Genomic DNA, 13,940 nt, shown 5'->3' on the forward strand with positions numbered 1-13,940 from the left:
TGGTCTTTTGGCCCAAGAGGCAAACAGTATTGAGAATTCTATAGCTATTTGTTGAAGTAAATGATATAAATGTGCTTGTGTATGAACAAAATGCCACAATTGCGATAAGGCTTATTTGCTATTAATTTATATTTAGAAACAATAGCTTCTACAGCATGGGTGGCCAACCCCGGTCCACGAGAGCTGCAATCCAGCTTGTTTTCCATGTCTCCCTCCTTTAACACAGCTGAATCAAATGATCAGCTCATCAGCAAGCTCTGCAGTTGCCTGATAACAATCCTGATAATTTGATTCTGGTGTGTTGGAGGAGGGAGACATGGAAAACAAGCTGGATTGCGGCTCTCGAGGACCAGGGTTGGCCACCCCTGTTCTACAGTGTTCTGTCAAAATATAAAATATTATAAAAATATCTATTGTATTTTCAATTGTGTTATTTATTTCCTGGCTTTTTTTCTGTGAAGAACCCAGAGAGGGTTATTTGATTATTATCTATTTAATCAATAGTGTTATTATTATATTATATTATATTATATTATACTATATTATATTATATTATATTATATTATATTATATTATATTATATTATATTATATTATATTATATTATGGGCTGTCAAACAATTACAATTTTTAATCGAGTTAATCACAGCTTAAAAATTAATTAATTGTAATTAATCGCAATTCAAATCATCTATAAAATATGCCATATTTTTCTGTAAATTATTGTTGGAATGGAAAGATAAGACACAAGACAGATATATACATTCAACATACTGTACATAAGTACTGTATTTGTTTATTATAACAATAAATCAACAAGATGTCATTAACATTATTAATATTCTGTTAAAGCGATCCATGGATAGAAAGACGTAGTTCTTAAAAGATAAATGTTAGTAAAAGTTATAGAAATTTTATATTAAAACCCCTCTTAATGTTTTCGTTTTAATAAAATTTGTAAACTTTTCAAACAAAAAATAAACTAGTAGCTCGCCATTGTTGATGTCAATAATTACACTATGCTCATGGTGCTGAAACCCATAAAATCAGTCGCACCCAAGCGTCAACAGAGGGTGACAAAACACCAAAAAACACAAGTAACAAATGGACATGACACTGTGCTGTCATTTTAATCTGTTTGAGTGGGGCATGTGCGTTAAATGCTTCAAATATTTTAATGTGATTAATTAAAAAGAAATTAATTACCGCCCGTTAACGCGATAATTTTGACAGCCCTATATATTATATTATATTATATTATATTATATTATATTATATTATATTATATTATATTATATTATATTATATTATATTATATTATATTATTATTTTCATTTTATTTACTTTTGTTCCGTGAAGAATTCAGAAAGGGTTAATTGATTGTGGATCTCTGAAAAACAATAAATTTTTACATTTAGGCACTCCTGCAATCGTCACACTTTTTCTGTTACAAAATGACCCGGCCACTCATCAGAGAAGGAAAAAGTTATGTGGCCCTCACAGGAAAAAGTTTGGGACCCATGTATTATACCATCATGAGATCTTTGCCACCCTAAACAAGCTCTTGCCCCCTTCTCGTCACCCCATAAATATTCTTCTAGATCCACCCCTGCTTAACTGATTGGCTGCCATTGATGTAAATAAGACTTCTAATCTATTTTGACTGTGAGGGGGTGAAATAGGTTGGACGTCAATCGCCAAATTTGAACCACATTCAAAAATGGGCTCCTCACCAGAGAGGAAAATATTTGTCCAACAGCGCTATCTGCTGGTTCAGCGCAACACTTCCAAAATAAACTGCTCATTATATTTACATATTCATTTTTATTTCTTTGGTGAGCTAAAGCAGAGGGTGAACAGGGTGACCTCTTCAAATAGAAATAAAAACTCAACATTTCAGACATTCACAGTGTGACACAAGAATTGTTATAAATATAAAAGAATATTTTGTGCACATTAAGACACTCATAAGGACATTCACAAATAATTCCCAACACAACAAAAAGGTACATTATTATGTACAGAAATTCATCGCTGTTATTAATGATTTTGCAATGTTGGCCAACATCATCCATGTGATTCTTGCTGGCAAATAAAGTACAAACATTTAAGGAGATTATATGAAACTCTGCTTAAACGTTCAAGTCTTTCAAAATGTTTCACAAAATACATTCTACTGACAATAGTCATAACTTTCCCAAAGTGTAGCTCAGAAGTAGCAGATGAGAGCAATGTTCTGTATTGTATAAATTTAAACAGCATTATTTATTGTAAACATGTCAAAAATCCAGCAACACTTTATATAATACCACTGAAGGGCATGGAATATTTATCGAATCGTTATTTAGGAGAATCTTTATTGACGTATTTTCGCCACATGGGTATTTGGTTGTTTTGACAAATAAATAGTCACTAGAATTTACCATGACCAAAGTGAGCCTTGCAAACCCTGTCACGATCAGCAGAAATCTAGGTTATGTTCTGTCAGATTAGCATACTTTGCCACTGTAGCGTACCCGCCTGCTTATATATAGGGGTGTGACAATATATTGAAAAGAAGATATTTCTCAATACGTTGTAGCCCAAAAGTACTTGCCGAACGTGGGTCAATGCGAGAAATGTAAATAATGACGTGAAAAAAGATCCTCCCACAGATATCTGCACATCAATGTTGGAGTTGAGGAACAGATACCTTTAGAACTTTCTATTCCAATGGTACCTTTGAAAGCTGCCGCCACTTTAAAGGAAAGACTACACCTAGTATAAATAACATTCATGTAAAAGAGTGTATTTAAGTATGTAAAAGTATTTAAGCATGAAACTGCCATTTTTTAAGACCTGTGAAAATGGAGAAAATAATGTTTTAACACACACACACACAAAAAAAAAATGCCACTGCCATTTTGTGATGTCGGTTACACCCACGCACTTACACACTGATAGACCCAAGGATAGGTGCATATGAAAATGGGTATTGATGACCTAACGAGGAAGGGCGAGCAGTTTGGGATACTCAAATCATTTCCTCTGGCTGAAATAGTACCAGAATGTTGGGCTGCTACTTCCTGGTAACACTTGCTTTTGTTTATGTTTTTCTCCACTATTACACGTCAGAAAAATGTAATCCTGTGTTCTTTCAGTTTATAAAATAATTTTTTTTCCGCTGGGATGGACATAATAAAGGTGTTGTCTTTCCCGTTGAGGATTGATTCCAAATCAGAGATCAATTAGTTTCACTTAAAATTAAGAAACTATGAACTGAAATGTCACCAAAGCCCTCTTAAACCGGCAAGGCAGAATTGAAAAATTCACGTACATAACGTAAGCGCTATTTTTTTTTTTTTAATTTTATGAAGGACCACTTACAGCAATGTGAAATAGCTCAGATGGATTGAGTGAATCGAGTAACACTCATGTCAGGAAGTAACCTCCGTAAAGTTGGGTCAGGACGCAAATTTATATAAAAATGTTGTCAATCGTTTGTGCTACGTTTGTGCTGGTTTGTGCTGTTGGAGTTATTACAAATATTTTTTATCGGTCATCCAGAGTCCACCAGACCTTCACACACACACCCCAATTGAACCGGAAATGTTACCTTTCATTTGTGCAGTAAGAACTGTCGATTGTGTTGCTACGGTTTTATATGTATTATCTTTTTTTTTTTTTTTTTTTACTGATGGCGTTACCACCACAAAACAGGTTTTGGTAATTATATGCTCATTTCAATCCATTTTAGAGGGGGAGCTCCCTGAATTATTCCACATAGGGCCGCAGTGGGTGCAGGATTTCTTTCCATCAAAACAGGACGACTTACTAGTGTAATAAGTTGATTGTAGTCAGGTTTTGCTTGTTCTAGCAGAGATCTCATTGGCTAAATGGTCTGTGCACTACGACCATTGAGGACCGGTTTTGACACAATGAGCACCTGAGCCTATAGGAGCCCCGGTTTGCGGGCGTAAAAGGGGGCGTGGTTGTGCGAGGGGTTGGTCAAACAGACAGGTAAGAAGATGCGCGGAGCAGGAATATAGTATTTAAGTGTTATAATATCTACATATAAGTGAATAATATCGCAAATCCACCCCATCCGTTCAACTGGTTGACTGGGGGGGCCTGCAACAAACTTTCCACTGGAAGCACTCCTGCCTAGCACATTAGACGATCGTTTTGAGGGGCCCACGAAAGTGTGGAGGGGCCTGCAGATAATTATCCAATGGACCCCCATCCATAGACTTCATAATGATATTGATGGGTCAAATTCGACCTTCACTGCGCCACGCCTTCAAGTATGGGGCCATCCCAAAATCTGCTTCAGTAATTCGTAGTCGGTTGCAGCGACACATGCAGCAATCCAATGCCGGATTTATGTTGAAAAGGTACGAAAGCTGTACCGCATACATACAGGAAGGATTGTCTCAGGAGTGATTTGTTTGAGGATTCAAGGTATTTATTATAATTTTCGTTTTTTTAACATGAATTTTCAACGTAAAAAAAACTTTGTTGTAAGGCTGCCGCCACATTGACTGACAGACTAGCATCATACTTACAACTTTACGTAAAATAAATGCTAACTGCATGTTTTTTGTTTTTTTTTTTGCTTTTAACCAAGGATCGAGACTGATTTACGTCCATATCTATAAAGAATTCAGGGATTTAAGCATTTATTCCCATGAATTTTAACTGGAAAAAAGCTCTGTTTACATATGGCGGCCGCCACATTGACTGACAAACTAGCGTCGTACTTCGACATATTTACGTAAAATAAATGCTAACTGCATGTTTTTTTTTGTTTTTTTTTTTTGCTTTTAACCAAGAATCAAGAGTGTTTTACGTCCATATCTCTGAAGAATTCAGGGATTTAAGCATTTATTCACAGAAATGTCAATGAAAAATCTATTTGTCTGTGATTCCACTCGGCCAACTTTGACGGCCACGCCAATAATGCAGGCACCCTATTAATTGGTCCCGAGTCCCGTCAGTATCATTATGAAGTCTATGCCCCACCCGCCAGAGGTTCACTTCTAGGGCCCGTTTATACTTATCGCACAAGGGCCTTATTAACATTTGTTACTGGTGCTCGAGGACCCAAAAATAAATTCAAAAAAATGTAATAACTGCAAAACCATTTCAGCACAAACAAAATTTTTCTAGCACAAATGAAACACAAAAGAACAGCACCATTACAGTCCGTTCAGCCATAGATGAGGGGGCAGCGTGACGTCATCACTGCAAATTAAATGCAGAATATCTATAAAACCGTTGCAACGCAAAAGAAAATTTTTTAGAGCACAAACAAAACACAGGCCAACAGCACCAGTGCATTTCTGTTCCACCGTAAATGGGGGACTGCGAGACGTCATCACTGCAAATTAAATGCAGAATATCTACAAAACCGTTGCAGCACAAACCAAACACATTTTTAGACGGTTTAGATCAAAACGGTTTACCTATGATTGACCCATAGAAGAATTGTAAATATCTCCAAAAAAAAAATGATAGCAGCACAAACGAAACTTTTTATAGCACAAATGTAGCACAAATGATTGACATCATCATGAATTTGCTTCTGATGAAGGCCGACTTTACGTAGGTCAGGAAGTAACAGTCATTGTTGCACTTTTTAAAAACCAAGTAAAAAAGTGCCCTTTTTTTTGTTCCTTTGCAGTTCCAGTAGCCAAGTATTTCTCCATGAAGGCAACGTTAAAATTCAGTGTCTCTTGATAGAAAAAGTTCATCTTCTTTAAAAGGCACTTCTCAAAATTCCATTGTCATCCAGAAGGCAGGTCCTCTTTATTTGCACTCCCTTGTCCATGTTCCTTATTTTCCACACACAATTTGTTCTAAAACTACATACCGGCAGTCAGATGCTCTTCCGTTTGTGTTCCGGCTTATCTCTTCGTCCCCTGTAGCGCTGATGGTAAAGATGGTAGGCCTGATCTGGCCATTGCCTGAAGTTGTTGATGCTGTACAGATTTTTGTGTTGATGCTTCCTCAAGAAGCCTCTCTGATAGTTGGATGCTACCACGAGAAATGAGAAAAGTTAGCAAGAGAACATTTTTTTCATTGAATGAATACTTCCGTCTACTTACGGTTCATGCAGGTGATTTTCGGAACATCCCAACGTCCATCGCCACGACAACGGATTGTCGGGAGGTGCCTCTGAATGTAGCCCTTGCCGCACTGGTACCTGACGAGTGAGTTGACCTCATAGCGGTCGCGTTGTCGCCCAAAGGTTCTGGCATTCTCCACTTGTGGAGGCTGACTGCAGGCCACTAAGGAAACACAAATATGAAGCGCTCAAACTACAAACCTGAAGATATACAGTTTTGTTCTGATCTTCATCAAGTCACTGGCTGCCATTTATGGTGATAAATGAACTAGATTTGTTCTAAAAAGGAACTGCTGACCACAAAAAATAAAAAAATAAAGATCGAACATGAAATTTCAGGTCAAGCAAATTCAAGTTTTTACGGAAAAGTGAACTTAAACCCGACTTAGAACTATTTAAAGTGAGGTGTTCAAACTATTTTAAGTCCAGTTTAACTTAAAATGTTGAGTTCAGAGTGTTAACTTGTCTAATTCAGTTTTCGATGGAGAAAAAAAAATGGAAAAAAATTGACATTACTGGATTTACTGAATTTTAAGTTCAACCAACATAAAAAAAGAAATAAAAATTTTGAACAGAAGGGCATTTTATAAAATATATATATTTTTAAACCCCTAAACCCTAACTCAAGGTGAGAGCATGACATAACATAATTAAAGACACCATGATTTTAACGAGATATTATCGCGTACTTATCTTGTTTCGATCCAAAAACTCAGTGTACCATGTCTCACCGAATGTCAAGACACAGCTGTGAATGGCCACAGCAGGACCTTTTTGGATTTTATCGGTGAAACACAGTAATATAACAAGGGTCGCAATGAAGAAATTGCAGACATCAAGGAGTGGTCGAGATTTTCTTATATTTACCCTTTAAATGTTTTGTTTTGTTTTTCTTTGTATGGATCGATTATTTATCATCTAAAATATCGGGGAAAATTCGACAGTAACAAAAAAAAAAATACAATTAAGCGATCGTTAGAGGTAGACCTATTTACAGACACTATTTTTTTAAGTTTAAAATATGCCAGTGAATAATTTTATAAAGTCGTTTTTTTTAAGTAAATATTAGACATCAATTAATGATTCTAAATGATTCAAATAATAAATATAATTACTTACCTTCTTTTATTGGCTGGGTTGAAACAAAAAACGGTTGCGCGGTGTCTGTAAACAAGGGGCTCCAGGGTAAAACGGACAAATTAAAGTAGTTTGGGGGATTAAAATGCAATGAAACTTCTATCGCAACATACAGACACATCGGTCTATCAAACACAACAGTTCTTTTGGCTTAAAATACAGCAGTTTATTTTAAAGAGGGGCGCAAGAGCAGAAACGGCTTTTTCAGCTTTGTCTGTGTTTTCCGCCATATGTATGATAAATGAATATAAAACTAAAAAATGAAAAAGTTAATGAAATTAGTGCACTTGAAATTAAAAAAAAAAAAAAAAGAGATGAAATGAACATGAATTTTCAGGTTACCAATTTCAAAACTTGTTTAATTCAGTTTTCCATTAAAAAAAAAAAAAAAAGCTGGTGGAATTTATCCTGGTACTCCAGACTTACCGCTGTTCCAGCTATTGAGTCTGGCCACCATTAAGCGGATAAAATTTCCAGGGCGGAGCAAGCCACAGCAAACAGACAGCGGAGTGGACCAATCAGCGATGGGCGGGACGAGGGACTTGCACGCGGAAGTAATCATACGAGGAGAGCGGAGTTTATTCAGCATGGCTACCGCGAGACAGACTGTTGTCAATGACTTGTGTCGATGTGTTTTTGGTAATTTAAAACTGATTTTACCAAGGATTGGAACATATTCTCGGCTGTCCTGTTCGCCATCTGTGTTGCTGTGGAGACGACTTCCGACGCGGAAGAGTGACGTTGCTCGTTAAGAACACGTCACGCAAATAAACGAATCTGATTTGTCGATTGATTTTGTACTTGCTCGAGAGGCCGTTAATGGGCTGGGTCCCAGACGATTCTCTCATCAGTGTTTGAAAAACACAGGGAGAACAGTCTGGCCGTGCCAGGCAAGGTGGAATTAGTGGTCTTGAAATGTTAAGTTCAACCAACTTTATAATTGTTGATATTATTATTATTATTAAATTCATTTTAAACATCATAAAGTAGTTTGTAGTACAGTGTTAACTAGTTTGAGTTTCCCATTAAAGCATGAAAAAGTCTGTGAAACTCATTAACTTCAAATTTAAAGTTCAACCAACTTTTTTTATTCTAATTTTTGTTTGTTTAGATTTTTTTTACATTTTAAATAACCAAATTGATAAACAAATCAACCCATTGTTCTCTTCCAAATGGATTGGACATCTATCGCCGTCAGAGTCACTGAAACATGATCAATCATCCCTGATCAAAGTTCATTATTCCGCCTTGTTCTCGTGATGTTTACCTGTGCCCTTCTTGCAAGTAAAAGTGAGATGGTAGTTGCATGGAACGTCATTCCACTGGCCGTCCTCATGCCAGATCATCACCACACAATCTTCTCCGGCAGAGAAGAAACTGTCTGGCTGGTTGGGCCTCCAGTTTTCATAATTCTGCAATTTAAGAAGCATAATACTGATGTCATTTAAAGGGAAATTCTTGTAATTTTATTTAATGTCAACAAGAGGTCACTTTTGCGTGACCTTTAGATTATGTGTACAACCCAAACAAAACTCTTAAATCACTAAAAATCTAAGCAGTTTTCATACACTAGCAAAGTTCATTTTAAGGTATCGAGTCAAAACTTTGGCTGCCGTTGGCGTGCGGCGTTAAATGTCAATTTTTGGAATAATCCAGCCGATCAGTTAAAAATGAAACCCCAATTGCATAGCAATGACAGTCAAAGTGTTGACATAACATGACATCACACGGTCGGCATGCTTAGCATTACAATTACTTCATAGATGTGCTGCTCATAGCACATTTAGATAACATACACACAGCTGTAGTGCTGCGGGGTACAATTGTCATGACCTGGAGTCCTTTAGTGCATTGTGGTTTCAAACGACCTCTTCAAAGGTGCGACCCCCCGCAACACACACTCCTTAAGTCCCCTATGGACGCCCTCACACACCCCAACCCCCGACTCTCTACTACGAGTCTTGTCTCTGGGCCGTGCTACTTTATCATTAAAATTTTAAAGCACGGCCTCTTCCTGCACGACTCACTTGTACGGTAACAAATGTTTACAGAACGCAATCACAGTTAAAATGTTAAGCCCAGAGTAATAAAACAGTAACTAACGTGATTTATATTTGAGCTGATTGGTTGACTAATCGGTGCTTAATTGACTATCAAAATAATTGCTTGTGGCAGCCATTGTAAGGGTCACTGAAAATATCAATCATATAATAATTTGGGTAGCGGTGGGAACCTCTGGGTAACTCACGACAAGATACGATTTGTGATACAAGGGTTACGATAACGATGATCATGACAATTATCAGGTACCAGTGGTACCTCTACATACGAAGTTAATCCGTTCCAGGACCTTGTTTGTAAGTCGAAATGGTCGTATGTCGAGCAGGATTTTCCCATAGGAATACATTATAATTCCATTAATTCGTTCCACAGCCCAAAAACCTGCACTAAATCCTTAAAAAATACTGCTGGTGCTATTACAAATGGCAATTACACGTAGCAAAACAAATAAATTATGAATCAAAATTGGAATAATGTAATAAAAAAGAATAATAATAATTCCTGTAATAGTGTAACGAATCGGGTTCTAATAAGGCGGACGTTTTTTTGTGTACCTGAACGCACCGCGGGGCTCACGTGCCAGAGACGGACCGGTGAGCTTGAGTTTCACTTTCACTTTGAATGTTCTCTTGAGAACACCGTCAATTGCGGCAGACAGCAGGCGTTTTGTGTTGAATAAGTTGTGAAAGAAATGATGAAAACGTGGCGAAGCTGGCGATTTCTTTGGAGACAATAAGAATTGTCAGCTTAATTTATAAAGACTGGCGAACGATGGTCGGAGGAGGACCGTGGAGATGTATTGTTGAGCCATTTCACGGATGCCCACCCCACGCTCATATTTTTCTGTCATTTGCATCTTCATTTCGAAGGTAAGCATCAACTTTTTCCTTGTTTCACCACCTGTACCAACCTTTTCTGAAACCTGTGTTGATTTGTCACACAAGAAAATCCGCCGTGCATTCGTCTGCGGTGCTGCCATTGTCGTCGTATTTCGAGCATGTCGTCGGATGTAGAAACAAATGGCGAGTCAAATTTTACGTCGGATGTCGAAAAGTTCGTGTGTCGAAGCGATCGTATGTAGAGGTACCACTGTAATTCTACAAAACAACTTATAAAATGGAAAAGTATCTATTTCCATCCTTCTGTTGTGAATTGGAATGGGTTTATCACTAGTATATAATTTCATGTCATTTCCTGTTGATTTTCAGTCACTTTTTTTCCTTTTGGGGTATATACAGGTCACTTATTGTTGATTTTGGGTTACTGAAAAGCAGTGTTGGGAATAACGCCTTTATAAATAACGCTGTTACACAACGTAACAGGGTAATCTAACTAATTATTTTTTCCGCCGTTACAACGCCGTTACCGTTACTGACGGTCAAAAGCGGTGTGTTAACTTACTCTGAATAAACTGAAGAAACTGCCAGCCGTAGCGAGTCTACTTCGCTCTGTTTATTTGTCATCCAAGACTTGGGGTGCGTTCAGGTTCGAGAATAGCGCACGTGTTTTGTTTTGTGCTTTTTCTTAGCAAAGATATACCACACAGGACGTGCTGGCACTCTGTTTCTTTAATAGCCCATATAACTTCAACATTAACACAAATGTACGGCTCTCGGCAGGCCGTGTCTCTAACTCACTCCCGCATCATGTGAGCAAAACAATATTGGCGCCGTGTGCACTTTAGGGTGCCTCGGATATTTCTGTATCAGAATATTACAGCACGTACTTCTTATGACTCCAGGCTGTTTATCCCTGCTCATTCGATTAGACAATGCTTTCCAAAGTTTGCTAACGTTTCTGTTTTTGCTACACCTGAATGCTAGCCTCGTTCCCATCCTCCACTGTCAGCCAGCAAGAATGCTGCTTCCATCTTGAGGACGGCAGACGCTTTGAGGGTGACGGGAGGAGTAGGGGGACGAGGCTACCTGAATGCACCACCTGGATAGATGCGATGGAAGTGATTGTGATTGGCTGAGAGTTAGAGTCATGTGTCATGGTAAGCCAATCAGAGCCGGTGTTTTCACATACAAACCGGAATAGCGCATGCGGCAAACACACACACGCAAAACTGATGCAGAGGGATATGATGGCAGAGCATTCAGAGGAAAATTTGTCCTTTTCGAGGTGGAGATATAAACACTATTTCAAGTCAAAATACTTGAAGTACAGTAGGCTATGTCTACTTGACCAGTTGTCTCGGGTTGTGAGAGTTAGATTTAATTGATTAAACTCACTTTATATTGTTTACTCCTGATTGTTATTTTATTATATTGTTTATTGTTTAGTTTGTTGCACTTCAAGTGTAGGATAAATCTGTTGCTGGTGAGGTGCAATAAATATTACAAGGTTCTATAACACAACTACCTGTCTGTTTTTCTCTATTCAACTGACTCGAATACTGCTCAGAAAATTTCAAATTTTTTGACATACAACACCTTCTTTTTAAAGTAACGGAAATAATTACTTTCCCTGGTAACTAGTTACTTTTGCTATAGAGTAATTCAGTTACTAACTCAGTTACTTTTTGGAAGAAGTAGTGAGTAACTATAACTAATTATTTTTTTAAAGTAACGTGCCCAACACTGCTGAAAAGCAAGTGGCTGAAATTCAACAGGAAGTAGTATTTGCTAAAAATGCATGATTTGTTCACGCATTTTATTTACCATCATGCCCATATTTAGGGTGTGACAATATATCAAAAAGGAGATACCATATATATCGCGACACTTTGTAGCCCAAAAGGTTATTGATATGCTCTTACAAAGAATCAATATATTGTTTAAAAAAGGCCTCACATTTAAAAAAAAAAAAAAAAAAGAACAAGTCACCAATAGGTTGCAACCAAAATCTTCCGCTAGAATAGTATCTACGTTAGCTCACTTTCTGTTGATTGCTTTGGTTTCAGTGCCTTGATGTCGCTAGACGTCCAATCCACTCAAAATTAATTGGATGACTAGCGTTGTCGAAGGCAGCCAATGAGGTGACGTAAAAACTATTTTAATGGAGGATTTTTGGTAGCAACCTGTTGGTTCCTTTGTTTAAACAGTGACAAATTTAAAATAATATATCGATTCTTGGAAGCATATCGTTAACCTTTTGGGCTACAACTTATTGTAGTATATCACCTTTTTGATATATTGTTACACCCCTAAATATGGGCATGATGGTAAATAAAATTTGTGAACAAGTGACATATTTTCAGCAAATGTGAGTCCATCGACTGAGTGTGGCCACCCATGCAGACCCCCCATATTGCTTTGCCCATTTTGCCTGTCTCTCTGCAGGCGGGCACAGGTGTTGTCCATCTGTGTTGTCTGCCTGCCTGGTGGCCCTTGCTCAAGTAAGTGGCTGTCTGTAGGGGGAGGGGAGGAAGGACTGGGGAGATTTGAGGGGTGTGGGGGTCATACCTGTCCATGCCTGCCACGCTTCGCCCTCCACCTCTAATAAAATCCTGCCTCCCTGTGGATAATTTGCATATTCTCCCCTGCATAGGTTTTCTCCAGGTACTCCAGCTTCCTCTCACATCTCAAAAATATGCATGGTAAGCTGATTGATCACTCCAAATTGTCTGTAGGTGTGAGTCTGTGCGTGAATGTTTGTTTGTTTGTATGTGCCATGCAACTGGCTGGCAACCAGTTCAGGGTTTACCCGTTTAAAGCGGTTTTAAATCATGAATAAATGAAATCTACTTAGGTTTAATACATCATGAGTTCTTGCAACTGTAGGAAACAGGACCGACTCGCGGATATTCAGGGCAGGGCCGGCCCAGCCTAAACGCAGACTATGCAGCTGCTTAGGGCTCCTGACCACTAGGGGGTCCCCAATCTGGCAATTGTTTAATTTATATTTTATTTTGTTGACTACAGTTTGTTTTAGTTGACTTTTGTGAGTTTTGATACTTAATTTCAAGCTTAAGAAATAAAAGTTCTTCCTTAACTTCTTTCTTTTCCTCTTTTGGAAAAAGGTTTGGCGCTATCTACTGTAAGTACTGACAATAATTTGGGGTGAGAAGTTTGAAGTATGCAGTTCAACAAAATCTGATTATTATACAAAATATGGACGTATGGGTTGGATTGCATGTATGGGTTTCACAGCACACTGTGATGAAATGGTGGGCCAAAAATATGGGCCCCTTAGCATGATTTTGCTTAGGGCCCCCAAATGGCCTGGGCCGGCCCTGTTTCAGGGCACCACTATGAAAATCTCAGAAAAGCATTATTACCTAAAAAAAATCTGCTTACTACTTCTACTCTACGTACAGCATATTGCTAGGCTCACACTGGTAATGCTTCCAACAGCTAAGAACTTCAGGAGAAAATCAACAGTGCCCTCTAATAAAGGCTGTTCTCTCTACATGAGTGCATCTGTCATTGACACGACGTCCAAATATTTAGACTGCCACTCTGCCATGTTTGTTGAGGGGGTGTGGGGAAGAATTCGAGAGTGCAATGTATTTTACCGTGGGGCTGCCATCAGTCCAGCGGAAGTCACTATCAAACATCTTATCATTCAAGCCGATCCATTGGTAATCATGTCCAAGACCTATCAACCGATACAGACAACAAATTATATTTCTCGCCCATAATACGACTGCTTATGAAAAAAAAAACAACTAAGAATTAGTCTAGCTTTTCAGA

General features: G+C 38.1%; 1 protein-coding gene across 3 annotated transcripts in view; it reads right to left on the minus strand.

The window, feature by feature from the left end:
- Positions 1-1,434: 1,434 nt before the first annotated feature.
- LOC130913246 (versican core protein-like) overlaps positions 1,435-13,940 on the minus strand; it is a 70,051-nt gene continuing 57,545 nt past the window's right edge. For all 3 annotated transcript variants that reach the window (XM_057831707.1, XM_057831708.1, XM_057831706.1), the window contains 4 exons: positions 13,763-13,845; positions 8,510-8,654; positions 6,086-6,268; positions 1,435-6,014 (listed from right to left, as the gene is read on the minus strand). In XM_057831707.1, coding sequence (XP_057687690.1) covers positions 5,857-6,014; positions 6,086-6,268; positions 8,510-8,654; positions 13,763-13,845 — 569 coding nt within the window. In that variant the 3' untranslated portion in view covers positions 1,435-5,856. The remainder of the gene's footprint in view (positions 6,015-6,085; positions 6,269-8,509; positions 8,655-13,762; positions 13,846-13,940) is intronic.

Source organism: Corythoichthys intestinalis, chromosome 3 (genome assembly GCF_030265065.1).
Source record: "Corythoichthys intestinalis isolate RoL2023-P3 chromosome 3, ASM3026506v1, whole genome shotgun sequence".
NCBI classification, from domain to species: Eukaryota; Metazoa; Chordata; class Actinopteri; order Syngnathiformes; family Syngnathidae; genus Corythoichthys; species Corythoichthys intestinalis.